At 44.5% G+C, this 27,883-nt stretch overlaps 1 protein-coding gene across 6 annotated transcripts in view; it reads left to right on the top strand.

Moving 5' to 3' along the window:
• The first annotated feature begins 8,584 nt into the window (after positions 1-8,584).
• Positions 8,585-27,883, top strand: part of MACROD2 (mono-ADP ribosylhydrolase 2) — a 3,509,413-nt gene continuing 3,490,114 nt past the window's right edge. For 4 of the 6 annotated variants that reach the window (XM_073628248.1, XM_073628249.1, XM_073628246.1 and 1 more), the window contains exon 1: positions 8,586-8,923. In XM_073628248.1, the coding sequence (XP_073484349.1) occupies positions 8,878-8,923 (46 nt within the window). In that variant the 5' untranslated portion in view covers positions 8,586-8,877. Of the gene's footprint in view, positions 8,924-27,883 lie in introns of all 6 variants that reach the window. The other 2 variants (XM_073628250.1, XM_073628245.1) reach the window with 2 other exon arrangements.

The following is a 27,883-nucleotide window of genomic DNA, read 5'->3' as shown; positions in this document are numbered from 1 at the left end:
ACTATGGCATTCCCCTTGACGTTTCACAGGCCTCACCTCCCCCACAGGCACACCACTCTGACTTCTGGCTGGCTTACCTGGCTCCGGTATTTTCCTCCCGGGCAGTTCGGACATCGGAGCGAGCACCACGGCCTCGAGGAGCGATCGGTGCGCTGGGTCCTGGAGCAGCCACTGAGGCAAGGGCAGCAGCCTCCAGCACGACTCCGGTGATGACCGGTGAGCTCTGGATATCACTCCCAGCCAGGAGGGCGACGTTCCTGTCCCAATCCACTTGTAGGCTCTGCGGAGGTTGAGTTGGGGAGATAACCTCAAACAATTGCTCTTCGCGGTGTCCACAGATGATCCAAGGCCTCAACTGCATGGTCAGGCTGGGAATATCTCCCAAAGATCAGTCTCAGAGACTTGTAGCCTCCAGGCAAGCTTACCCTTCGGTGTATACCGTATTCCGGTGTCAGTCAGGACAGATTTCGCGTCGCTTGGACGGAAACAAACACCCGAAGCATACATTCTCCAATCCACCATCTTACTCACGAACTGCGCCATCTTTCTCTCCAACCCACAATCAGACACACGTGGCAGCACTTCCTTATCCTCCACTGCAGAGTGGGAACTCATCCCTCTGCCAACAGATTGGCAGGGGGAGGCCTAGTAACTCCAGTCACTCCTCTACCCTTTTTAGCCTGTAGCCATAGACTCTATACAGGGCTAAATTTTGCTGATTATATGTTCTTGAAGTGTTACAATTGCTGCCTTCTTAATTGGCTTTGCCACCAAGTTTATTGACTGTGTCTTATCTATTGCATTTTACAAACTCTTTATTGCTGAACTCCTTATCTTTAATCTGTCAGTAAATAAATCTAGCTGGTTTACTTTGCATGTGTGTGTGCCTTTAAATGTGTTTGTTTATAACAAACAATGTCAGAACCCAGAGGGGTTGATTTACTAAATCTGGAGAGTGCAAAATCTGGTGCAGCTCTGCATAGAAACCAATCAGCTTCCAGGTTTTATTGCCAAAGCTTAATTGAACAAGCTGAAGTTGAAAGCTGATTGGCTACCATGCACAGCTGCACCAGATTCTGAGTGCTCCAATTTTAGTAAATCAAACCCTGAGTGTCAGAGGTATCGGAAGACTTGCAAGGTCAAGGCAACCAGTGGGGTGCAGAGTCTTTGAGCGGCCCTTGCAGGGGTAGCACTACATTTATAACTTCAAAAAACTCACCATGCCTCTTACTAAATCTTTTAGGCTGTCTTCTTTCCAAAAAGGGGTCATTTGGAGGGGTATTTGTACTGTCCTTGCATTTTCATGCTGCAAGAAATGAGATCAGTACATCAGGATTGATCAATTTTCAGATGTTCTGTATATACCATAGTTTGTGGACTCTATACAACTTTCCTACAGACTAAATAATATACACTGATTTGGGTTATTTTCACCAAAGAAATAGCAGTACACAATTTGGCCTAACTTTATGAAGAAAGATTATTTATTCGCAAAATGTTATAACAAAAACTAAGATTAGTGATTAAATACCACTGAAAGAAAGCTCTATTTGTGTTTAAAAAAATATAAAAATTTCATTTGGGTACAGGGCTGCATGACGCTCAATTGTCAAAGCGTGACAGTGCTGAAAGCAAAAAATTGGCCTGGGCAGGAAGGGGGTAAAAGTGCTGGTATTAAAGTGGTTAAATAATAATTTGCAAGAAAAAAACTTTTGGGACTTTAAATGAGGCACATATAATAATGTCCCTCCATCCCTATTTATATAAGAAGAGGAGGAGGTTTGGGACTTTAAATGAGGGGTGTAACCAACAGTTGGTATATAACATAAACATGCCAGCTCAGAGAAGGAAGGGCTGAGCCCAGCCCTGGCAGTACCCCCTCCTTAACGGCCCCTCCCCCTCGGAGGACCACCGGGCTTGAGGGGAAAACGTCCATGGAAATCACGGAGGAGGACAGGGGCATGTATGTCCGAGGATGAGACCCAAGAGCGTTCCTCCGGACCGCACCCCTTCCAATGCACTAGGTACTGTATGCGCCCATGGAACCTACGGGAGTCAACAATGGATTGTACTTCATACTCCTCATGGTTCTCAACCTGTATAGGGTGAGGACATGGCACCGAGGTGGTAAAGCAATTGCAGACCAAAGGTTTCAATAAGGAGACATGAAACACATTTGAGATGCGCATACTAAGAGGAAGGTCCAAGGTGTAAGCCACTGGGTTAATCCTGCGAAGGATACGGAAACTTCAAAGAAGGAACATGAAGTCGGAGGTTGCGAGACGACAGCCAGGCTCTGTCCCCAAACTGGTAGGAAGGTGCAGGCGTCTGCGGTCAGCATGGAGTCTGTACCTATCATTAGTATGTTGCAAAGCCTCCTGAACTTGTGCCCAAGTGGAAGAAGACCAGGGAGATGCTCCTCTAACGCAGGAATACTCTGCGGAACAAACAAGTCAGGCAACATGGAAGGTTGAAAACCATAATTCGAAAGATCAACCGAGCAAAAATGGAAGCCAGTTCCTTAGAAGTGGGCAGCTTCTTAAGTGGAATACAATGACACATCTTTGAGAACCGGTCAAGCAACATAAATATAACAGTGTTGCCTTGGGAGTTGGGTAACTCCACAATGAAATCCATAGACAGGTGGGTCCAGGGCCTCTCTCCATTAGGTATGGGTTGTAGGAGGCCCACTGGAAGGTGTTGTGGAGTCTTACTCTGAGCACACACGGAACAGGCAGCTACGAAGGCAGTTACATCAGCCCGTAGGCTAGGCCACCAGAATTGTTGGGAAATGGCACAAACGGGTTGATTCTTCCCAGGGTGGCCAGCTGCCTTGGGAGAATGGTAAGTCTAGAGCATGGCAGTACGGAGACTCTCTGGGACAAAGCAGCGGTCACAAGGTTTCTCAGGAGGAGCATGGACCTGAGCAGCAAGAATTTTGTCACCCAAAGGAGAAGTAAGACTGGTGCGAACCGTAGCCAGAATACGATCAGGAGGAATCACAGGAACCGGAACCAACTCCAACTTGAAAGTGGAGGAAAATTGTCATGACAAGGCGTCAGCCCTTACATTCTTAGTACCGGGTAAGAATGAGACAATGTAATTAAAACTCAACAAGAAAAGAGCCCATCGCGCCCTTCTGGGAGAGAGGCGCTTAACCTCAGACAAGAATGTGAGATTCTTATAGTCAGTAAAAATGAGAACCGGCACAGTGGTACCTTCAAGGAGATGTCTCCATTTTTCAGGGCTAAAATGATCGCCAACAGCTCTCTGTCACCAATCTCATAATTACACTCTGGAGGTGACAATTTCTTGGAAAAGTAGCCACACGGATGCATAGTGCTCTCAGAGTTAGTACGTTGAGACAGAAGGGTGCTAACTCCAGTCTCAGAAGCATCAACTTCTAGGATAAAAGGCAACCTAGGATCAGGATGTGCCAACACAGGAGCAGAAACAAAGACAACCTTGAGAGCCTCAAAGGTCTTAATGGACTCTGGAGATCAACTCTATGGGTTACCGCCCTTTCTGGTCATATCAGTCAGGGGCTTGACCAGAGACGAGAAGTTACGAATAAACTTCCGATAATAGTTGGCAAAGCCCAGGAAACACTGCAGAGGATGTAAACCCACGGGTCGGGGCCACTGTAGGACTGCCGAAAGTTTCTCTGGGTCCATCAAAAAACCAGCAGTGGAAATAACAGGAATTTAACCTGTTCACAATGGAACTCGCACTTCTCCAGTTTACAATAGAGATTGTTTTCTCTCAGTTTCTGAAGCACATGACAGACATCTGTGTGGTGGCTCTCCAGGGACTTGGAAAATATGAGGATGTCATTGAGATAAACCACCACACATAACTGCAACAAATCTCGGAGGACATTGTTAATAAATTCCTGGAACACTGCTGGGGCGTTACAAAGGCCAAAAGGCATTATGAGGTACTCATAATGGCCGGTTCTGGCATTGAACGCAGTTTTCCACTCGTCGCCCTCCTTAATCCGCACGAGATTGTATGCCCCTCTCAAATCAAGCTTCGTGAAAACCGTTGCTCCCTTGAGGCTGTCAAATAACTCTGTAATCAATGGAATTGGGTAGGCATTCTTAATCGTAAAACGATTGAGACCCATATAATCAATACAAGGTCTCAGTTCACCGCTCTTCTTCTACACAAAGAAGAAACCAGCACCAGCAGGAGACGAGGATTTGCTTATGAAACCTCGAGAAAGTGCATCTGCAACATACTCCTCCATGGCCTTATCCTCCAAGACCGACAAAGGGTAAACCCGGCCACGAGGGGGTATGGCACCAGGTTGAAGGTCAATTGCACAATCATAAGGCCGGTATGGAGGCAAACTACCAGCTTGACCTTTGTCAAAGACATCGCTAAAATTGCGGTACTCCTCCAGCAAGGAGGAGAGTGAAGAGGTGCACAGGACCTTGGCTACCTTCTGGAAGCATGTGTGGTGACCAGGAGAGAACCTCAGCACGAAGCCAATCAAAAGAGGGGTTGTGCCTCTGTAACCAAGGATAACCAATAATCAGCGGAAACCTAGGTGAGGAAATAAGTTGGAATTGGATTATCTCATGGTGAATAGCCCCTACGGCCATGGACAATGAAACCGTCTCATGAGTCACATGGGCAGGCTGTAGAGGTCTCCCGTCAAGAGCCTCAATGGCAAGTGTAGTATCCACTTGCCTCCACCTAAAAGATTTCAGTTTGTTGTTCAACTTAGTTGTACAGTTTATAGGTCAGATTAAAGGTAGAAAAAGTTCTGAAATTATCTTTGTCTAATTTTTTTACATCACAGAAACCTGATATTTTAACAGGAGTGTGTAGACTCTTTAAATCCACTGTATGCACAATATGTGTGTGTATATATTTATATATATATATATATATTTATATATATATATATATATATATATATATATATGTAGCACGGACCCCCGAAGGAGCTGCTGAAATAAATTGGGTTGTGGCCGTCACCCCTTACCTGTTGTTTCACCACATCAGGAACTTAGAGTCTATATTGGGCCTTGCGCCCACCAATGTATGCACCAGTCACTTAGTTCTTTTTCCAATGCTTTATTACAAGACAACTTGAAAGAAGTAGCAGTAAAGAGGTTGAAGGGGAGTTGCAGATACCTTTTTGTAGCAGATCACTTACAGACTGGGTAGATCTCTGCCACAGACCTAGCAACCTGCAAGATGTCTGGACAAGCCTCTCTCACAGGCTTAGCAGCCAGCATACGCCTGGATAAGTCTCTCTCACAAACTTAGCAGCCAGACAGTTAGTTACCTTGATTGCATTGTAGAACAGCTTCGTCATAGTACCAGAACCTTTAAGCCGACCCGGCAGTACTGTGAGGATAGGTTAGAGATAGGTGCGTCATCCAAGTAAGTTACCAGGCCCTTCTGAGAGACCAGCCTTCATCCTGGCTCTCTCCAGCAAGGGTCCTCCCCTGGATCTCCTCAGCTTGGCTCGGCTTCTTCCTAGCAGGCAAGACAGCCTAAGGACCACCTCTACGGTAGTAGGCCCCAGACAGGCTTCTGGGCCTACTTGCACAGCTGCAGTGACGCAGCCTGGAGGGCCACAAGGTAAGAACTGATCCCTAGCACATGGCATCTGTACCATAAATACTCTCCCCCAAAATGCACAGCAGCAAGAACCTCCCTCTGGGCTGTTTCTGAAAGAAGAAAATTCATTAAAGTTTCACTAAGTTGTTATTCGCACACTGTTCCATGGTACCAGTGACACCTACTGGCAACAGTGGGAACTGCACAACCAAGTAAATTCCAGAACAGATCCAGAAAACTATATTCATTCAATCTGAGTTGTTTACAGCTCAGCCAAAACTAAATTTACATGCGAGGGTCAAAAGGAGCAGGGTGCTACATATATATACCCCATGTTTAATGATATTTGATTAAAGAGTAATTGGTTAGAAAAAATTCTAGAAACTGTGAATTCATAGTACATAGGATTTAGGGCTCTTAATATATGCAATTCATACAGTTAATTTCTATCGCTTGAATTATTTTTCCCATTATGGGCGCGAGTGGGGCCTCATGTCTAAGATTTGCCTAAGCCGGGGCTCACAAAGCCTAGAGCGGCCTCTGACCTTAGGATGTGGTGGAACGGGAGATTTGCATCATGAATGTGCAGCTGACAAATCTGCAGCAACTGTGTGATGCTATCATGTCAATATGGACCAAAATCTCTGAGCGATGTTTCCAACACCTTGTTTAATCAATGCCATTAAGGCTGCTCTGAAGGCAAAAAGGGGTCCAACCCAGTACTAACAAGGTGCACCTAATAAAGTGACCGGTGATTAAAGCCCACCCTATAGTTGCCACACATAAGTGTGAGAACAGGGTGTGCCCAGTGTGCCTGGGCACACCCTAATCACCCCATGCAGTGCAGATTCCCCCTGCTTCCTGGCACCCCCTGTAGTTCTTCCAGCTTCCCATCTTTTTCCTCTCTCACTGGCTGCTGCAGGAGATGTTTCAGGATGGAGAGCAGGGGAAAGGGCCAGTAAAATATTTCATTTCCTGGCCCCTTCCTTTTCTAAATGAGCACAGTGAGTGATCTGTACCGATCGCTCCTGTGTTCGTTCTTAACTGAGCACAGTAAACTATGTTTTCTATGCTGCAGTTTGTGAATGAACAGGAAGCCGCTCAGCACAGAGCACTTCCCATTCACTCACCGTCCAGTGCAGCTGAGGCTGTAGAGAAAGGGACTGGGGAATCTCTGTCCTCAATTCCTTTTCTCTTTTCTCTTTTCGTAGGTCTGTTCTGACCCTTAGCATTTCAGCAAAGGCGCCTAAAAAAATTGTAAATATAATAAAAATATTGTAAAAAATAATACAGTTTTAGGGCCGGTTCACACTGGTGCGATGTCAGAGATCGGATGTGATTCGTACCGCACTGAAAATCACATGCGATCTCTGTGCGATGCGATTTCAGCCATAAAGATCGTATGGCTGAATTCGCATCAAACTTGCACAGGACCCTTTTTTTGTCCGCAGCAGAATCGGATCGCATGCATGTGCACACCCATGCGACCCGATTCCTGTCCGAGTTTGCAGATCGCACTGCGATATGCAAACTGATTTGGGGATGTCATTAACTTTTACCTGACACTCCCAGCAGTTGGCATAGGGCAGTGTGAACTGCCACCGGGAAACATGCGATGCGGAAACCCGCAGTGGATTCGCAGGGTTCCTGCATCTCAGCAGTGTGAACCGGCCCTTAACCACTTCCCGCTCGGCCTATAACAGAATGACGGCCAGGCGGTGGTTCTGTTATCCTGACTGGGCGTCATATGACGTCCAGCAGGATAACATGCCGGCGCGCACCCACGGAGCTCAGAGGTGGGGTCTGTGCTGATACTCAGTACATTGATTATCAGCACAGCCCCCATCAAATGTACCCATAAGCTGCCAATTGGTGTCCAGACAGTGCCCCATCATAACCCCCTGCCAGTGCCCAATAAAGTGCCAATCAATACCCACCACAGTGCAAATCAGTGCCCACCAAAGTGCCAATCAGTGTCCATCACAGTGCCAATCAGTGCCCAGCATTAACACCTGTCAGTACCTTCCCAATCAGTGCTGCCCATCAGTGCCATCTATTAGTGTCCATCAATGCCACCTGTCAGCGCCAATCAGTGCTGTCGGTCAGTGCCCATCAATGCCGCCTGTCAGTGCCCATCAATGCCGCCTATCGGTGCCCATCAGTGCTGCCTATCAGTGCCCATCATTTCTACATATCAGTGCCTCCTCATCAGTGCCAACTCATCAGTGCCCATCAGTGAAGGAGAAAAACAAATTTTATTACAGAAACAAAGAAAACTTTTTTTTTTTCAAACATGTCGGTCTTTTTTAGTTTGTTTAGCAAAAAATAAAAACCGCAGAGGTGATCAAATACCACCAAAAGAAAGCTCTATTTATGGGAACAAAATGATAAAAATGTAGTTTGGGTACAGTGTTGTATGACCGCGCAATTGTCATTCAAAGTGCGACAGCGCTGAAAGCTCAAAATTGTCCTTGGCAGGAAGGGGGAAAGTGCTCGGTATTGAAGTGGCTAAAGAAGGGGTGATAAAAATCAGCTGCATGTTTTTACCGCCCTTCAGCCACAGGTGTAGTCAGCACAAGCTGATTGGTTAGCATGAACAGCTGCTCCAGATTGTGTCTGCTCTTTTATTAAAGTGATGACAGCTGAGCACTTCCTGTAAACTTGATCTAGAAAGTTCTATCCGGATCATTGTAAAGCTATGAGACTGGCCGTGTCTGAAGAGCTGATACTCATTGATCACTATTGATAAGTTATCAGCTGTCACCTGCCTGATATGCCCACCTCGTGACGTCACCCTCATTTACATCTCCCCGCCCCCCGTGCCCTGTGCCCGGACTCCGCACACTGCCTTTCTGTAACGATACAGACACACGTCCCGTGTCTCCGCCCCCCAAAACACGCCACGCGCTTGCGCACCGCGCTACCTTCCCCGTCCGCCCCGCCCCCCAGCTGACGAGCCCAGCGCCGCAGCCAATAGCAGAGTTCGATCGGCGCGGAGGGGGCGGTCCGTGCTGGGAATAGTGGGAGGTGTGACCCGTTTGACAGGCGGAGGAGGAGGTGTTCAGAGCCGGGGAGAATCTCCTGCCTGTGTCTGCTGTGCTGCTTGCTGGGATCCTCCTCATCACTGATCCAAATCACATCATCAGCTCGTGTTCCTTATCAGGGTGTTGTGATTAGACCCCCCCCGCCCCCCACTCTCCTCAGCTCCTCTCTTGTGTCTTTTCTCCCCCGAGTTCACAAACACAATTTGCTGCTAGCCTGGGGAACTTACAGACCAAATCCAACAACAGCACCAACAGCATGCCCAACAGCAACAAGAAGAAAAGGCCCTGGGAAGAGGAGAAAGGTAGCTACCAGCTTCTTGTTCTTAGTCACATTGGAGACATGTCCCCCCCCCCCCCCTCTGTGTCACCCTCCCCCCTCCTCACCACCATTGCTTCCTCCTCATTGGGGTACAGGGGGGTGCTCTGCAGGACAGCTGGTGTAGGGGAACTGCAAGCCCCAGCATGCCCTTCCTTCCATTCTGTCCACAATCACATATGCTGGGCTCACAGGTGCCAAAAGTGGTGCAAAGTCTCTTTGTTGTCCTTAGCAACCAATAGGATCCATCCTTTCATTTCTATAGTGCCTGGCTGTGGGTAGCTGACTGGTTGCTATGGAGTAGTCATGTGACCTCTCTCATGGCGAATCAGCGACAGAAATCCTGCCGTTGCCACGGGTTACTGCACATAGCTCATTAGCAACCAGACTTTAAATGGCCTTCATCCATATCTAATTTGAAAACGAAAGGAAAGCTCTGATTGGATGCTAGGATCCAGTGGCTCCTTAATGGACTAAGACCAGAGCATGTAGCTGTAATCAGCACATACATATTACATCCCGACCATACAATCTCTGTACAACCAATGATGGATGACATATGAGCACCTACCTCTTCAATATGTATCCACTCAGGCAGACTCCTGTATTACATAGTTGTCGGATCTAAAGAAGATTGTACAATCAGATTGTTACATGTGTGGTCAGCTTTATGGAGAATGGCCTCTTACTAGGGCAGCCGGCTTGCTTCTCTTTTCTTGTACCCATCAGAGTAATGTACACCATGGAGGAGGGGGTCAGCATGCTGCACACAAGTTTCCTTTCCTTGCTAGCCTGCATTTAGATATGGAGCAGGGGCTGAACCTGCGGCCCTCGGGGCCCCTGCAGGCAGTAGCCTATGTTTTCTTTACCCAGTGCTTACTCAGCAAGTAAAGTTTCTTACTTTCTTTCTTTGCAATCACACATCTCATTCTATCCTCCTCCTTCCTTTTTTTTTTTTTTTCTCTGAGTATCTATTATAATGGAGAGTCTGTATTGAGCACACATGTGGATGCATTGATTTGTAAAGGGGCTGTAATTATATCTATAGCAGTCTTTTGTAATGTGCTCATCCCTGGTCTCCAACAACTCCTATATTGTGTCTGCATGTCTCTGACCCTCTCATGTAGCCTCCCTGCAAGTCTCTGACCCTCTCTTCATGTATGTTGACAGTCTGACCCTCTCCTGTAGCGTGCGCCCGCTTGTCCCCGACCCTCTCCTGTAGCGTGCGCCCGCTTGTCCCCGACCCTCTCCTGTAGCGTGCGCCCGCTTGTCCCCGACCCTCTCCTGTAGCGTGCGCCCGCTTGTCCCCGACCCTCTCCTGTAGCGTGCCCGCTTGTCCCCGACCCTCTCCTGTAGCGTGCCCGCTTGTCCCTGACCCTCTCCTGTAGCGTGCCCGCTTGTCCCTGACCCTCTCCTGTAGCGTGCGCCCTCTTGTCCCCGACCCTCTCCTGTAGCGTGCGCCCTCTTGTCCCCGACCCTCTCCTGTAGCGTGCCCGCTTGTCCCCGACCCTCTCCTGTAGCGTGCCCGCTTGTCCCCGACTCTCTCCTGTAGCGTGTCCCTGACCCTCTCCTGTAGCGTGCCCGCTTGTCCCCGACCCTCTCCTGTAGCGTGCCCGCTTGTCCCCGACCCTCTCCTGTAGCGTGCGCCCTCTTGTCCCCGACCCTCTCCTGTAGCGTGCGCCCTCTTGTCCCCGACCCTCTCCTGTAGCGTGCGCCCTCTTGTCCCCGACCCTCTCCTGTAGCGTGCCCGCTTGTCCCCGACCCTCTCCTGTAGCGTGCCCGCTTGTCCCCGACTCTCTCCTGTAGCGTGTCCCTGACCCTCTCCTGTAGCGTGCCCACTTGTACCCGACCCTCTCCTGTAGCGTGCCCGCTTGTCCCTGACTCTCTCCTGTAGCGTGTCCCTGACTCTCTCCTGTAGCGTGTCCCTGACTCTCTCCTGTAGCGTGTCCCTGACTCTCTCCTGTAGCGTGTCCCTGACTCTCTCCTGTAGCGTGTCCCTGACTCTCTCCTGTAGCGTGTCCCTGACTCTCTCCTGTAGCGTGTCCCTGACTCTCTCCTGTAGCGTGTCCCTGACTCTCTCCTGTAGCGTGTCCCTGACCCTCTCCTGTAGCGTGCCCGCTTGTCCCTGACTCTCTCCTGTAGCGTGCCCGCTTGTCCCTGACCCTCTCCTGTAGCGTGTCCGCTTGTCCCTGACCCTCTCCCCTCTCCTGTAGCATGTCTCCAGCCATATCCAGATGTATGTCCATAGTCTGATCCTCTCCTGTTCTATGTCTGTAATAAACCATATAGCATGTCCATCGTTTCCAATATCTCCTGTAGCATGTTCAGTCTCTGATCATCTCCTGCTGAATGTCCTCATTGTCAGAGTCTTCTATAGCCTTATATTCTCTTATTATGTGCAGGCCCTTTGGTGATGTCAGGGGCCACACTTGAGGTCCCCTATATCAAGAAAGTTGACCACCACTGAGATATGGTCACCACCAGTATTTAAATATGCAGAAAGTTGAGTTGACAGCCTGTCCCTGCCTCCTCCTTCTCCTTATCCAGGGGGTGTGATCCTGAGTACACACTCATTCTTAAAATGTGCGCAGAGAATGTCGTCATGTACCATCTAGCTGGTAGACTTGGTATCATTATGCCTGCATGTGCTGGTCAGTGAATACTTTGCATGTGTCTCTGTGTACACCTGGCCCATTCAGCCTTCTTTTTATTATAGAGTCCTGTCCAGCTATATCTGGAGCCCTGAGTGTGTTTAGGTGTACACTGCTGCCTACAGGTCTCTTTAACATTAAACTTGTAGCCCCAGGAAGTCATTGACAATGATCAGCCTGAACCATTTATGTATAGTTATTTTTTATTTACTTTTGTATCTTTCATCATTAAATTCATTTAATGTTATTTCATTTAATCATTTTTATTTAAAAACAAAATTGTACATTTTTACAATAGTTGTAAAGTATTTTGTAATGTTAGTTGTTTGTTGCCCATTGCCTACCAATCGTGCCAGAAACGGTTAACTAGTTAGTTTTTCTGACCTTTGTACAAAACCATTTCATGTCACTCTGTGCCTGGCATTAACAACACCTGGGACAATTGCAGAGTCCTGTGCTGAGTTTGTGAAGGTCATATTGACTCTTGTTTCACATTACAAGTGTGTTTTAATCAGATGAAACGATTTTGGTTTCACCCGACAATATTTACATTTTTTCTTTTTAGCCAATTAAACTTGAGTTAAGACATCTTCATATTTATAAGCATGTGATGTTGAATCTGTACGTATCAGGGTTTCTCATCCAGGGTCTATGGAACACTAAGGCTGGCCATACACCTATAGATTATCTGCAGATTTTCTATGGTTAGATGGAAAAAGTGGGAGATTCCTCCATCCACACAGTTTAGCGAACATGGAGAAATCTGTTGCACTTTTTCCATCTAACCATAGAAAATCTGCAGATAATCTATAGGTGTATGGCCAGCTTTAGGCTGGCCATACACTATATACACTTTTATTGTTCAACTTTGCTTTAGATTTACCAAAAGCATATAATAATATGAGGTCAAACCTAAACTCTTTCAATTTGTATGCAATCAGGCAGGCCCTTGCACTACATAGTTGAAGGTAAATCTAAAGAAAATTGTATAGTGTATGGCTGGCCTAAGGATCCTCCAGAGGTTGCTAGCTAGGGGTTCCTTGAGCACTAAGATTTTTGCTTCTGACACCACAGCTTTTGAGAGACCATCATGACAGTTTATGTGAAAATGTCCGAAGGGAAAAACCCCAAATCTTTCTCTTATAACAGAACTAATTATTTTCATGTAATTAGTACCAGGCCACATGCCAACATGGGGTGGGTGCTTTGGGGGGGGGGGGCCTCTGCAGAGCCCACCCCACCTTGTCCCCATGATAATGGGGGGGGGGGCTCTACCCCAACAACCCTGGGCTGGGGGGGTCTGTGGGCAGGGGGCTTATCAGAATCTGGAAGCCCCCTTTAACTAGGGGGCTCCCAGATCCTGCCCCCCCCCCCCTCATATGTGAGCATGGGGTACCTAGTACCCCTACCCATTCACCAAAAAAGTGGCAAAAAGTAATAAAAACACAGACAGTTTTTGATGCCACCAATGGACGCGAAAAAGAAAAAAAAACGCTTCGCCATCAACAAAGGCAAACTGCCAAATGCTTGCCTTTAGACAATTCTTATATAGGTAAGGGACAGAGCGACCTGGCGATGTCCCAGCCCCCTTGTGATGTCACTGAACAGTGCATGCTGAGTCAGTGATGTTACAAGGAGTCGGTGCCAACAGGTGACATCAGCATGTACCCCATACTCATTCACATTGGGGGGGCCTTGTTAAAGGGGGCTTCCAGATTCCGACAAGCCCCCTGCACGCGGACCCCCCTACAACCACAGTCTAGGGTTGTGGAGATGAGGCCCTTCATCCCCATCAGTATGTTTGTGCACTGGTGCGCAGTCATGTTGGAGCAGGAAGGGGCCATCCCCAAACTGTTCCCACAAAGTTGGGAGCATGAAATTGTCCAAAAATGTCTTGGTATGCTGACACCTTATGAATTCCCTTCACTGGAACTAAGGGGAAAAACAACCCTACACCATAATCCACCCCCCTCCACCAAATGATTTGGACCCGTGCACAAAGCAAGGTCCATAAAGACATGGATGAGTCCTGACCTAAACCCCAATAGAACACCTTTTGGGGTGAATTAGGAGACTGCAAGCCAGGCACACTTGTCCAACATCAGTGCCTGACCTCACAAATGCACTTCTGGAAGAATGATCAAACATTCCCATAGACACACTCCTAAACCTTGTGGACTGCCTTCCCAGAAGAGTTGAAGCTGTTATAGCTGCAAAGGGTGGGCCAACTCAATATTGAACCCTACGGAATAAAACTGGGATGCCATTAAAGTTCAAAGGCAGGTGTCCCAAAACTTGTGTATATGTATGTGTAAAGAATCTCTGATTTTGTGATTTCTAGTGAGATATCTCACCACTCCTCCAGAGCTCCACCGCTAATAATACATTTACACGTGCACCACGTCAGTGTGTCCAGCCTCTCACTTTCTATTAAAGACCTATGAAAGATTTGGGTCTCAATGTGCTTTTCCCTCCAAATGATTAATTGCTTCCCAGTTCTCTCCCTCTCTAATTCCAGTTCTCTCATATAGGTATCGAGGTATGTACCCCTTTTAAGAGAGAAGGGACCTTCTCCTTCAAACAGACTGGTGGCGAAGTGCTCAAAAGAAAAAGAAAAATGGCAATAATTCTTAATTTAAAATGCTGATTAAAAAATAACCAATGTACACTTACATATGTTGGTGCACTAAACCAATGCACTACAAACGACCAAGCCACAAAAGCTTTCTATTTGTGGGGTGCCGCTCTGGCGCTGTCAATATTCCTTCCTGGATGCGATGTCACCTAACTCCACCCCGCATGCTAGTTCTTTAGGAAGGCGCCCCTTCTGTAATTGGCTGTGGCTCCGGGGGAAGTGGAAAGATGCCAGCCGTACTCTATGGCAGTGGTCACCAACTCCTGTCCTCAGGGCCCACTAACAGGCCAGGTTTGCCAGATAACTGAAATACATCACAGGTGATATCATTTGCTGCTCAGTGATTGCAGTATTTTAGTCTGCCTCTCCCCAAGGTAATACATAAAACCTGGCCTGTTAGTGGGCACTGAGGACAGGGTTGATGACCACTGCTCTATGGAACAGGTGAATATGACCAGCTACAATATATATAACATTTTTGCATTTAGATTCACTTCATAGTAACATTAAAAGCATAAACATGTTATAATTACCTGCTCTGTACAGTGAAATTGCACAGAGCAGCCCTGATCCTCCTCTTGTGGGGTCCCCCGCCAGCGCTCTGGGCTTCTTCTCTTCAGCGAATGCCCCCATAGGAAGCTGCTTCCTATGGGGCGGGGGGGGGGGGGGGGCACTTGTGCAGGCTCACTCCCAAGCCACCTTATCTGCATCCATTGACAGGACAGCTTGACTATGTCCTCCCCCTCGTCACAATTTGACAGCAGCGGAAGCCAATGGCTCCCGCTGCAATCGATCTGTGCAGCAAAGAGGGACAGAGCTGGGAGAGTCGTTTGCGCTCATTCACAATGTGGGATTGGGTTCAGGTAAGTATGAGGGGAGACACATGAAGTACAGGAGTTTTTTTTTACCTTAATGCATAGAATGAACCCTAAGGCTTTACAACCACCGTAACCCAGCCCCCCTAAAAAAATGTTTTTATTAGAGAAGGTAGATGGCACTGCCTTCAGGACTTTGTTGCTGTCTGTGTCTCCTTTTGAACTTATTTTCTTACTGACAGGCTGAGAGATTTCCCCCAAAAACAAAAACCTGAAACCTCTGCCCCATCTGTATAGTTATCTGCATCTGAACACCAAGGCCACTCCAGCAAAGTTGATACCCATAGACTTTTAGATGGCTCCATAGAAATCTATGGGGAAAAGTTGTGCAGACATGGCTAGCACAAGGAATTCAACTGTGTCCATCACATTCACATAAGTTTGCATCTAGTGTAGGGATCCTCAAACTACAGCTCTCCAGCTGTTGCGGAACTACACATCCCATGAGGCATTGTAAAACTCTGACATTCACAGACATGGCTAGGCATGATGGGAATTGTAGTTCTTGAACAACTGGAGGGCCATAGTTTGAAGACCCCTGATCTAGTGCAAGTGGAGAGTTGGGCAGAAAACCTAGGTGTACTTTATATGCTATGGGTGGGATTCAATAAAGCCCTAAGGACACTTTTCTGGCACTACAGCCCATTAAGATCTAAAAACCCTGGTGCCTGTTTTAGTCGCTTTGGTAACACACAAAGTGCAGTAGTGTGTGTCCTATGGTCAGTTTGCAAAGAGGAAAGGCCCTTCCCTGATCCTCCAGGATGCAAGACTCCTGGCATGGAAAAAGCACATTCCAGACCACTTAGCCGCAAAAAACCTGATGGACCCCTCTCCTTGTGATTAGCTAAAGCTGCCCACAGAGTATTGCATACCTCCCAACATTTTTAGATGGGAATGAGGGACACCTACTAGCAAATGTATGTGGCCATAGGACACGCCCCCTGCCACACCCCCTTAAAGGAGAATTAACCAAAAAAAAAAAGATTAAGTAAATCCACAAGGGATTTTTTTTTTAACCACTACTATTCCTTTATATTGGGCTTTTAAAATGTACAAATGCAGCAATTTAGAAATCAGATGAAAGGTTTAGCACTGGGGAAACACTTTTTGAAAGATAAAAAGTGCATTTTATATACAACTATATAAATCAGACCAAAATGAGGGACAAATGAGGGGGAAAGAGGGACATTGCTCCAAATCAGGGACAGTCCCTTGAAATCAGGGACAGTTGGGAGCTATGGTATTGGGTTCTTTCCTCCCCTGCCTTGAATGTCTGTTTGGGAGAGCCCCTAATCCAAGGGCCATACACCCTCCCCTAGATTTCAGGATAGGCCCCAAGACCCACCCCTACAATCCTAAGTGAAAAAGACACAGAAAAAAAACAGCACAGTAACAAAAAAAAAGGGACAGACTACAAGACAATGGCTAGTGTTGTGCTTAACCTGCACTTGGCAAATTTAATCAATCATATCAAGTGAAGGTGAGAAAGTAAAGAATCTATCTGCAGCACTCACTGATAAATACAGATAAATATCGAAAGACAACTGAAAAAATATAGTGTTGCACTGTCAGGATAACTTCTAATTCAATATAGTGTATAACAAACAAACAAAAAAAAAAAATTAAGTCCTATAAACTAAATATCAAAGTCCACCAAAAGTGTGCAAAATCTTCATGCAGCTGCTGTGCACCAACCACCAAGTAATTAAGTAAGTAAGCAAGTGCTGCTTGCAAAATCCCCACAGCCCAAGAGGTCTAAATTGGCGTTTAAAAATGATAGATGATGGATGGATGGCTCCTACTCTCTTCCTCTCATACCTCAACAAGCCTTGAGCCTCACTAGGGATGCCTCAAGCATCCTAAAAGGACCCACTGGTTTCATTATTTCTGCATCATCAACTTGGAACTAGCATGCAGTTTAGAAGTCTTGGGAGTGGTGACCAAAGGGTGCTTTTAGTATCACTATTGGTTTGAGACCCCACTGTGACAACTAGCACTAGAGCATGATACCACAGTTTTTTTTGTTTTTTCTTCTCAGCTACATCTCATAGACCAGGGATATGCAATTAGCGGACCTCCAGCTGCTGCAAAACTACAAGTCCCATCATGCTCTGCCTCTGGGTGTCATTCTTGTGGCTGTCAGAGTCTTGCTATGCCTCATGGGACTTGTAGTTCTGCAACATCTGGAGGTCTGCTAATTGCATATCCCTGTCATAGACTAAGCTTTTTGGTCAAGACTGGGGCATTTTTTTGTTAGCAGGCCACAAGGCCTAGCTATTTTTCTTGAGAAAAAACTAGTGTTGCGTTGTCAGGAAAACTTCCAATTCAATATATTTATACAAAAGCCTGTGATATCAGCGTTCTATCTCTATGTGGTAATATTAATATCTACCTAGTTTAAAAAAACTTCTCTTGATATATACATATAAAGAATATGAGGGTAATAATCTCCTCCTATACTCAATATAAAGGCTCCATGCTGTATAGAGGATATGTAAATTCAAGGTCTGCTCACCAACACCACCTGGTATTAAGAGATGGGGGTATATCTGTGTCTCCTCCCATCTATTGGCCACATATAAAAATGAGATGAGCAGAGAAAGTATGCTAGTAAATACTGTCTTACTAAAGATATGGGCTATCTATTTTCTGCCCTATGAAATTATCTATTTCTCAGATATTTAATAGGTGTACACTCATCCATGTGGACACAAATAACCAATGATGGATGAGCCCCATATATCGCCATATCCACAAAAAAGCGTATCTCTTAGTCAAGACTGCGTTGACACAAGGCATATCTCAAAAATTGAGGGGACGGGGGAAAGAATGTGTTCGGACAAAAATTAAATCATGTGAACCTAAATGAAAATAAAGTCAGAAGGTGCTCCCAAAATCAAATCACCCAAACCTAACATGTTTCAGTCTTCAAATAGAGCTTCGTTGGAGGTAAATGTGTTTTTTTTTTTTTTTTTTTTGTGAAGAAAATGGGCAACTAATGGTAGCTGACTTTTACATGGTGAAAAGAAAATAGTTTTTTTGTTTGTAGTCCCTATATTTATATGCCTGACCATCTAAAATGGCCAACGCACATGCTCATTGCTGAGGAGAATCCTATCATCTTGTGGATGAAAATCAGAACTACAAGGCAATCGCTTATTTTTTTTATTCTATTCCATATATCATTGTCCTGTACATATATACAATTCTTTTTGAGCAAAAAGGGATATAAAACGAATTCCTAAATACCAATATGATCCATACAAATAATATTAGACAAGACTATTGGACAATAAATCCAGAGGTTTTTAGTCATGCTCAAAAGGTAGAAATGTAAAGTCCTTCATTAAGGCCAGATGGCGCTAGAGAATTGAGACGGAAGATCCATCTCACTTCCAACTTCAAAAGATGTTTATCCAGGTCACCTTTCCTTGGTCCAAATTTAAATTGTTCTAATACCCAAAATTGTAATACCTCCATTTTTCCACCATGTTTTTCAAGGACATGCCCAGCAATTGGTCTATTTTTTTTTTTTTGTGCAATGTCAGTAACATGCTCCAATACTCTGCTTCTAAATTGACAAATTGTTTTTCCCATATACAAGCATGGGCATCTCATAACCTAAATAATTCCCTATGTACTACTATTGAAAAATGGTTGTTTGTTAATAATTTCTTTTTTTTTTTTTTGGGGGGGGGGGGGGGGGGGGTTCTCAAAATCTTTAACAGTGGGAATAGAAGGGCATGCCTTTACAGTGTTCACATCTGTGGCTACCTAAAGGTTTTTCTGGCAGCCATGTGGGAATTTACTTTTTTTTTTGGACCGTTCCTAAATGATTATGCACTAGCATGTCTCTCAGATCTCTACATCTTCTGTATGTGATCATGGGGCTTTTCTGAAGGATTTTAGATCTTTGTCATTGTGTAGCACGTCCCAATATTTTTAATGACATTTAAAATTTTCACCAGATTGATTTTGAGTATGTCCCTAATAATACGCATGCCTGCATCATCATCAGTCTTGGTAGGTCTGTTTTTGTCCAAGTAAACTATCCCTTGGGACAGTGCTCACCTTTTTCATACGACTTTTTTAAGTCATTGAGATTATAATCTCGTCTACTGAACCTGTCCACCAGTTAAAGACTTTCATTTTAAAAGTCTGTGTCAGTAGAGCAGTTTCTTTTAGCTCTCATAAATTGCCCAGTGGGAATGCCTTTTTTTAAGGGATGTAGGGTGCTGGCTTTCCCAATGTAGCAAGTTTTTGTTGGAGGTAGGTTTCTGGTAGATGGTTGTATTAATAGTACCATCCACATCTCTCCCAATCTTAAGATCCAGGAAATTGATGCTGTCATGGTTAACCTCACTTGTGAAAAACATACCAATATCATTATTTAGACTTGCTACAAATTCCTCATTCTCTCCCTTTTGGCCTTGCCAAAGGATAAAATTATCATCAATGAAGCGTACCCATAGCAAAATGTGTACAGTAAATTGTTCTAACTCTTATGTGAACACTATGGTATGCTCTCGCCACCCAAGGCACAGATTTGCATATTTTGGTGCACAGAATGAACTCATTGCAATGCCTTCACATTGTCTAATATTTGGCATAACAAAAATAATAAATTTGTGTTCCAACACACATTGTAGAAGCTGAATAACAAAATCTATGTTTCTAAAGTATACCTCTATCATTAAGGAAGTATTTACATGCTTTAAGCCCCAAGTCTGATGTTTATTAACAGTCTAGTGTATCCTCAATATATGAGTAGAGACTATGGACATATGGACGAAGGATGTAGTCAACATATCTGCTAGTACCTTCAGTCAAATTTTGTATCCCTGAAACTATAAGGCGACCTGGGGGTTTTTCTCTGTTCTTATGCACCTTAGGGAGAGCGTAAAAAGTTTTGATTGTAGCATGGTTGTTTGTAATGAATGAGCATTCATCCTTAGAGTATTCTTTGTTCAATACCTCTCTAGTATTCTTCTCAGATCATTCAAGTATTTGTACCTTGGATCTCTATCTAATACATAATATGTAATACATAGCACATTTTAACATAGAATGATCGATCCATTATAACAATATTCCCTCCTTTATCTGCTAATTTAATAATAATTTATTTGTTATTACGCAACTTTTCCAGGGCTTTCCACTCCACATATGATTGAATGATTTATCCCTTCTCCGTCTTTTCTCCCACAAGGCATTCAAGTCTTTTTCAACCAACTTGAGAAACAGTTGAATATGACTACCCTGGGGAAAAGGTGGAGTGTGGTCACGCTTTGATTTAAAATTGGAATAGGGTCTACACACCTCCACACTGCCCCCAGTCCCTTCACTTTGGAGTTATTCAAGAATTCTGAGTGCTTCAATATCCTTAGAGGTGTCTAACCTCAAAGGCTGAGTGGTTTTGACCCTGTGCTCTTTCTTGTGGGCCAATTTCCTCGCAAATAAATTTACTTCCTTTACCCACTCAAATAGGTTGAAATCCTGAGAAAGCTAGTCCTCTCTTCAGCACTGCAGCATGGTCAACTGTCATTGTTCTATCAGAGAGATTAAATCTCTGCAAATCACTGTCCTGGGTGGTGGTTTGATCTGTAGAAAATATAACTTCTTCCCTCTCTTGGTACCCGTATATCCCTATTGATCTCGATCTCTCAGATATTTTTTTTTTAAATTTTCTATATAATGGCATTGATCTCATCCTATAGGTATACCTGTTATGGTCACTTACATACTTTTTATGATTTACAATAAAGGTTAAGTTTTAGTTAGGTGGCTCTTTGGTGCGTAGGGAAGCGTACCCTCGTCTAGTTCTCCTCCCTTTTTTTTTTTTTTTTTTTTTTTTTTTTTTTTTTTTAAATTTCTTCAATTCTTTATTGACAGGAAAAAAAAGTAAATCAATAGTTAGTTGCCTAATGCTACTTTTGCAGTCAGATTTCAAATCAGAACATAATCTTTAAATCTTAGAACGTAAGCCTGTTATTTTTATACATACATAACAATATCAATTCCCCTTTACGACCTCCTATTCTGAAGCCTGAAACCCCAGAAGGGGCTTCTAGAACAGGCAACAAAAGACCCAAAGGAAAAAAAAAACAAACCCCCCCCCCCCCCCCCAGTGGCCCCCGCCGTCCAACGGGATTCAGGATCTTGTAGCATTTAACATTCTAACCTAGCCTACTCCTCTAGTTCCTCTCCAATCAGCCTTTTCTCCTCTTCCGTTTGCAAGAATAACACTCAGGGAGCCCATATTTGGGAAGTGCATTCCCTTCTATCCAAAGGCATAGGTATCGGAATTTCCATAATCCCAATTCTTCTTACTTTGTTAAGCCACATAGAAATCTGGGGTGCTCCTGTCTCCTTCCAGCACATGGTGATGCAGCTTTTAGCTGCGTTCACCAGATGACATATATCACTGAGTTCTTATGTCTCTCCATTGGGATTTGTGAACATTGTAATAGGAAAAAGGCTGGGTCCTCAGGGATCTGATATTCAGTAAATAGTTGAGTGATTCTCTGAACTTCTTGCCAAAACTGTCTAATTACTGGACATGTCCAGAAAATATGGGCTATAGTACCTCTTGACAGCCCCTCCAGCACCTATCCGACGCCGTCTGGGCAAAATGTGTTCATTAGTGACGGGTATAATACCACCGCATTAATAATTTATAATTCAGCTCCTGTATCTTAGTGTGTCTAGTTGATTTAAAGGTTAAATGTATTACCAGACGTTGGTCTGTTGTAAAAATTTGCTCCGAGTCTCTCTCCCACTTATCCAGACTTGTCATTCTAAAGTCCTCTGGACGAGCGGATATCTGGGAAATAATATGGGAAAGGGATACCCATAGGGAAATAAACATACCTTATTAATATGGGAAAGGGGCTCCTTCTCCTCACAGTACCTCTCAAATTTTTTGCGTGGTCGTCCATACTCTTCGGTCAGTCCCAATGTGTCAAAAAAATGTCTAATCTGTCGTGCCTGCCAGAAAGGAATTTCATATTGTCCTCCCAGTTGCATTAGCAGTTCTATTGTTGGCCAGTTATTAGACCTCAAGAAATGTGAGGCTTGAAAGCATCTTTTCTCTTTCAGTTTCCCAAATGCCCCTGGCTCAAGGCCAGGTGGAAAATCTGGGTTACCCAAGATAGGGAATAGGGGTGAGTTTGAAAGTTTAGGGTTCCGATCAAAGGATGTAATTTTAACATAGAGGGTACACCCGCATAACATCATATGGCTCTGTTTAATGGGATTGGACTTACTTGTTGTTCAATGGTGATCCACAGTTTACTATCTCCATGTCGGCACCAGTCAATAATTCTGCCTAGCTGGGCAGCCTGATAATATTTATATAGGTCTGGCGCCACTATTCCACCTGCCTCTTTAGGTAGTGTCAGCAGACTTCTGTTAGTCCTTGGGCGGTTACTTGCCCGGAATTTTGTAAAAACCGTTTGAATTAGACTAAAGAAGGCCAATGGAACCAAGACAGGTAATGCCTGGAAAAGATATAGGAATTTTGGTACTATATTCATTTTTCAATATGAATTTACTCCATCTATCTAGTAATGTTCGAACTTCCCTAAGTAGAGGTGGAAAATTTAAGGCATATGTATCTGTTAATTTAGGTGGTATCTGTGTTCCTAAATATTTCAATGCAGTTGATGTCCATCTATGCTTAAAGTTGTTCTCTAGGCTCATTTGTATGGGGTCCTCCAGCGACACCCCCATTGCCTCCGATTTGCTATAGTTTATTTTAAAATTCGACAGAACTACGTATCGCTCCACTTCCTTTGTAAGATTTGGTAACAATATTTGTGGGCTAGTAAGTGACAAAAAGTAAGTCATCCGCATAAGCGGAGACTTTATACTCCTGTTCTCCCAAAGGGATACCCCTAATATCGGGGTTCTGTTGGATTCTATTTAATAAGGGCTCCAGCGTCAAAGCAAAAGAGGGGCGACAGAGGGCATACCTGGCGTGTCCTGTTTGATATTGGAAAGTTTTCTGAGTGTACACCATTAGCCTTCACCAGGGCTTGTGGTGTTGAGTATATTCCAGCTATTCAATGTAGCATTCGATCCCCTAAGCCCATGTGTTTTAGCGCTCCTAACATAAAGGGCCAACTGACCCTGTCAAAAGCCTTTTCCGCATCTGTATTCACAAAGATACTCGACGTCTTCCTTTTTGATTTGCATATTGGATCAGATTCAATACTTTGAGTGCTATCTTTAGCTTCCCGTGTGGATATAAACCCCACTTGATCCAAATGAACCAGCTGCGTCAGAAAGGGTTGTAAACGAGATGCGAGTATCTTTGTGAATATTTTCAAGTCCACATTCAATAACGATACCGGACGGTAACTACTACACACCGACTGCTCCTTCCCTTCTTTTGGGATTAACACTATATGTGCTCTTAATGCTTCTGATGGGGAGGCTGATAATTGTCCTAAAGCATTAAATGTTTTTTAACTTTGTATGGGCCTATTGATGGGGGAAAAAAAACTTTTAAAATATTGTAGAGAACCCATCTGGGCCAGGTGCCTTCACATGCTTCATCATCTTCATTGCTATAGACACTCCCTCTATTGTAATTGGTGTCTCCAGCTCTCTTCGAGCTGTGGACTGCAATCTCGCTAATTGTGAGGAAATTAAATATTTTTCCAGAGACGAGGGAGATGGTGAAGGCACCGAAAGATTTATATAGTGAAAAATAATACTCTCTAAATTCCCTTGCAATATCTTTCGGCATTGAAAGTCTTTGACCTCCCTTTTGTTTTGATGTATGGTATATATGACCGTGTCTGTTGTGGTGTGTTTGTGTGTTGTGTGTTTTTTTTTTTTTTTTTTTCTTGCCAACACTTTATCGCACTTATCTCCGGATTCGTGTATCGCCCTTCTCCTTTGTTGTACTATTGCCATTGCTTTATAACGAAGGAGATCAGAGAGTTGTCTTCTCAGATGTCTAGTTCTAGTCAATTCAATATATAGTGTATAACGAGAGGAGGTCTGGCAGGGATCAGTGCACCAGAGGAATGCATATTGTCGGACCCCCCTATACATTGCTTTGCTGACCTCTGGCCTTCACTCTGCTAACCCCATGCCTGCCCTTCTGACCTATGCTCTGCTGCCCCCTGTACACTGACCTAACTGACCCCTATCTTTTGCACTACTGACCTCCTGTCCTTTGCTCTGCTGACTCCTATACAAAGACCTACCTGACCTCTGCCCTGCTGACCCCTGTACATTGCCCTACCTGACCTCCACCCTACTGACCCCTGTACACTGCCCTAGCTGACGCGTTCTACTCCCTGCTGACCCCCTGTATACTGCCTTGCTGACCATGTCCTCTATTCTAATCTGGCCTACAAACTGCTGTGCATTTACCCCTGTGCATTGCTATGCAGTGGGGAAAATAATTATTTGATCCCCTGCAGATTTTGTAAGTTTACCCACTTACAAAGAAATGAAAGATCTATCATTTTTATCATAGTGTATTTTAAATGGTCGAGACAGAATATCAGCCAAAGAACCAAAAAAAACACATGATACAAATGTTATAAATTGAGTTGCAGTTCAATGAATAAAATAAGTATTTGATCCCCAAGCAAAGCAAAACTTAGTGCTTGGTGGAGAAACCCTTGTTGGCAATCACAGAATTAAGACGTTTCTTGTAGTTGGTTACCAGGTTTGCACACATCTCAGGAGGTATTTTGGTGCACTCTTTACAGATCTTCTCTAAATCTTCTTGGCCGTTGCTTGGTATTCACAAGCTCCTCTCGTGAAGTTCTGTGTCCCTTACTTTTTTCTAATGATCATCCTTACCCCATGAGGCGCAATCTTGCATGGAGCTCCAGACCAAGCGATTGATGGTTATTTTGTATTGATTCCATTTGCCGAATATTTGCTCCAACGGTTGTCTGCTTCTCACCAAGCTTCTTGCTAATGGTTTTTTAGCCAGTTCCAGCCTTGTTCAGGTCTACATTGTTGTCCCTGACGTCCTTTGACAACTCTTTGGTCTTGCCCTTGATGGTGAAGTTTGAATGAAAGAAAAAGATTCTGTGGACAGGTGTCTTTTATACACATTAGGAGCACCATCTTAAATTGACTAATCTGTGATCCACATGAGCACATACTGTAGCCAGTGTGTGGGAGCCAGAATAATTATTGGTTGGTAGGGGATCAACTACTTATTTTACTCACTGAACTGCAACTCCATTTATAACATTTGTATCATGTTTTTTCTAGATTTATGGTTGATTTACTGTCTCTATCATTTAAATTACACCTATGATAAAAAAATTACTCTCCAGACATGAAAACAAACTGTGAATGGCAAGTTTCTGACTAAAGCCAACTTCTAAATTGGGCTACGTTTATATTGTTACAGTGACATTAGTTAGGTTTTCCTAGTTTTCTACATGCTGTATCTATGTAAAGCTTGTAAACCATTGTTTTCAGACTTTGTTCATATAAGAGCTGCTGTCAGAGCTCCTGCAACAGTTTAATAACCAGGTTTTGGGGATTTTACCAGATCGTATAGGCACAATTGGAGATGATTAAACACAAGCACCTTGTGGCAGTCATCCTTGCATCAAGCATCCATACAGCAGATTGTAAACAGCAGTGGCGTACTGTGGGGGTGCAGGCTGTGCCAACTCTGACTGCCAGACAGTTTTTTTTTTTTTCTCTTGCATGGTGCTTCTGCTCGCCGGCCAGTGGCAGTCCAGAGCCAATATAAGCTCTTTCTGCTCTGGTCATATGACACTGCTAAGGGGAGGATTTCTTCTCAATCTGAACTACGACTGCCACAGTGGGGTGTATACTGGAAGGGATGTTTGTACTGAGAGATCTGTGCTGTGCTTGGGGGAGGGTGGCTGAGCTGGGGAAGGGGGGGTCTGTACTAAGAGGTTTGTGCTGGGACGGGGTGTCTGTATTGGGGGAGGTTTCTGTACCAAGGGGTTGGGCTTTGAGTGGAGATCTGTATAGTGGGGTGAGTTGTACTGGGAAGAGGTACTTTATGGTTGCACTCTGTAGTGGCCTATGCATCATGTATTCCTGACCCTTGTGCTCTGTTACCCACTCCTGACTCCTGCACCTTTTGCGTACTGCCTCCTGATCCCTGTACTCTGTGCGCTATGCACTCCTGACCCTTTGCGTTACACACTACTGACCCCTACAATCTGTGCGTTACCCAATCCTGATCTCTGCACACTTTGTTGTGCACTCCTGAGTCCTGCATTCAGTGCATTATGCACTCCTGGCCCTTTTAATCTGTGTGACGCATGCTCCTGAGCCCTGTACTCTGTGGTTTCCACTCCCTACTCCTCCACTCAATGCATTATCCTCTCCTGACCCCTTCAGGCTTTGCATTACCACCTACTGAGCACTATGCAATTGTCACGGGCAAGGCCAGAGCGGAGGCTGTTGGAGAGGACTGTGTGCAAGCCTGTTGCCCACCGATTATGGGCCCTAGCATTTGGGACAATGGTGCTCTCTGTGAGCTGTATGCCTGGGGACCCTGGGGTTGGTGTTACTTTGGATTCAGCTCCATGTTCCCCCAAAACACACAGACTCTGGAACCCGTTGTATGCCATATTAGAATGATAAGACTGAGTTATACTGTTGGGACACATCCTGTGAGGAGATGCTAATGTCATCATCTCCACTCACCTGTCTGATGTCAGCTATAATGGGTTTAATGTAAATAAGTTTAGTCTAGGTTCTAAAGGTATTCAACTCATTGTTGTTTGTTCTAATTAATCCTGTGTTGATGTTTATGGTAATGTGTGTTAATTGAATGAGCTGATCACATTGTCCTCTATACAATGTAGGAGACGGGACGACTCCTATTGGAGCTCATGTTAATTAGGTTAATTAGGTTATGTTTGTATTGTTAATTGTAATTAGCTCCAGCTATTGTGTTTAAATTCCTGTGTGAAGCTCGGTGACCACAAGTCTGGGCAAAAGGTCATGTCTCAGCCACCTAGGCTGTATAAAGGATGAGATAATTAGCTCATGTTAATTAGGTTACGTTTGTATTGTTAGAGTAATCTTCGCCTGTGTATATAAGACTGTATTCTGGTTCTGAATAAAGTGAGTTCATGGTAGCAGTGAAGCAAGTGTCGCCTTGTCTTGATGCTCAGAGAGCTTGGAATATCTGTTATCTGTATACAGACTGGAGGAAGTGGTATATGACGGAAGCACTCAAGCGGAGTGTGGGACGTTCCGTGACAGCAATCCTGATACCTACACTCTGTATTGTGCACTCCTAAGCCCTGAACTCTGTTATGCACTCTTGGCCTCTGCATTCTGTATGAAAAGCACTCCTGACCCCTACACTCCGTGCATTTTGCACTCCCCCTTTGTATTGCATGCTCCTGAGCTGCGCACTCTGCATTACGCACTCCTAGCCTTTGCATGAAATGTGTTACTCTTGGACCCGTTTAATATAGACACTATAGTATACATTTTATACTCCTGACTAGTGCACTCTGTACACTGGGCTGTATATCGTATACTCCTGACCACTGTATTCTAAGTACAATATATACTTCTGAAGAAAGAACCTAAAGTATTAATAAACCTAAAAACGTTTTTTACCTTTTAATGCCTTATTTGTATTAAGGTAAAAAAATGTTTCAGTTTTCCTGTGTGAAGAGTAAGAGGGGAGAAGAGATCAGCGCTGTGCATGGCTGCATCTATTCTCCCCTTCGTCTTCACACCGCATTCGAGAAGCAGCAGGATCGATTGGCACTTGCTGCTGTCAATCAAATTCAGTGAAG

This window comes from Aquarana catesbeiana, linkage group LG04, assembly GCF_042186555.1.
Source record: "Aquarana catesbeiana isolate 2022-GZ linkage group LG04, ASM4218655v1, whole genome shotgun sequence".
NCBI lineage: Eukaryota > Metazoa > Chordata > Amphibia > Anura > Ranidae > Aquarana > Aquarana catesbeiana.
This window is presented reverse-complemented; position numbering and strand designations above follow the sequence as displayed.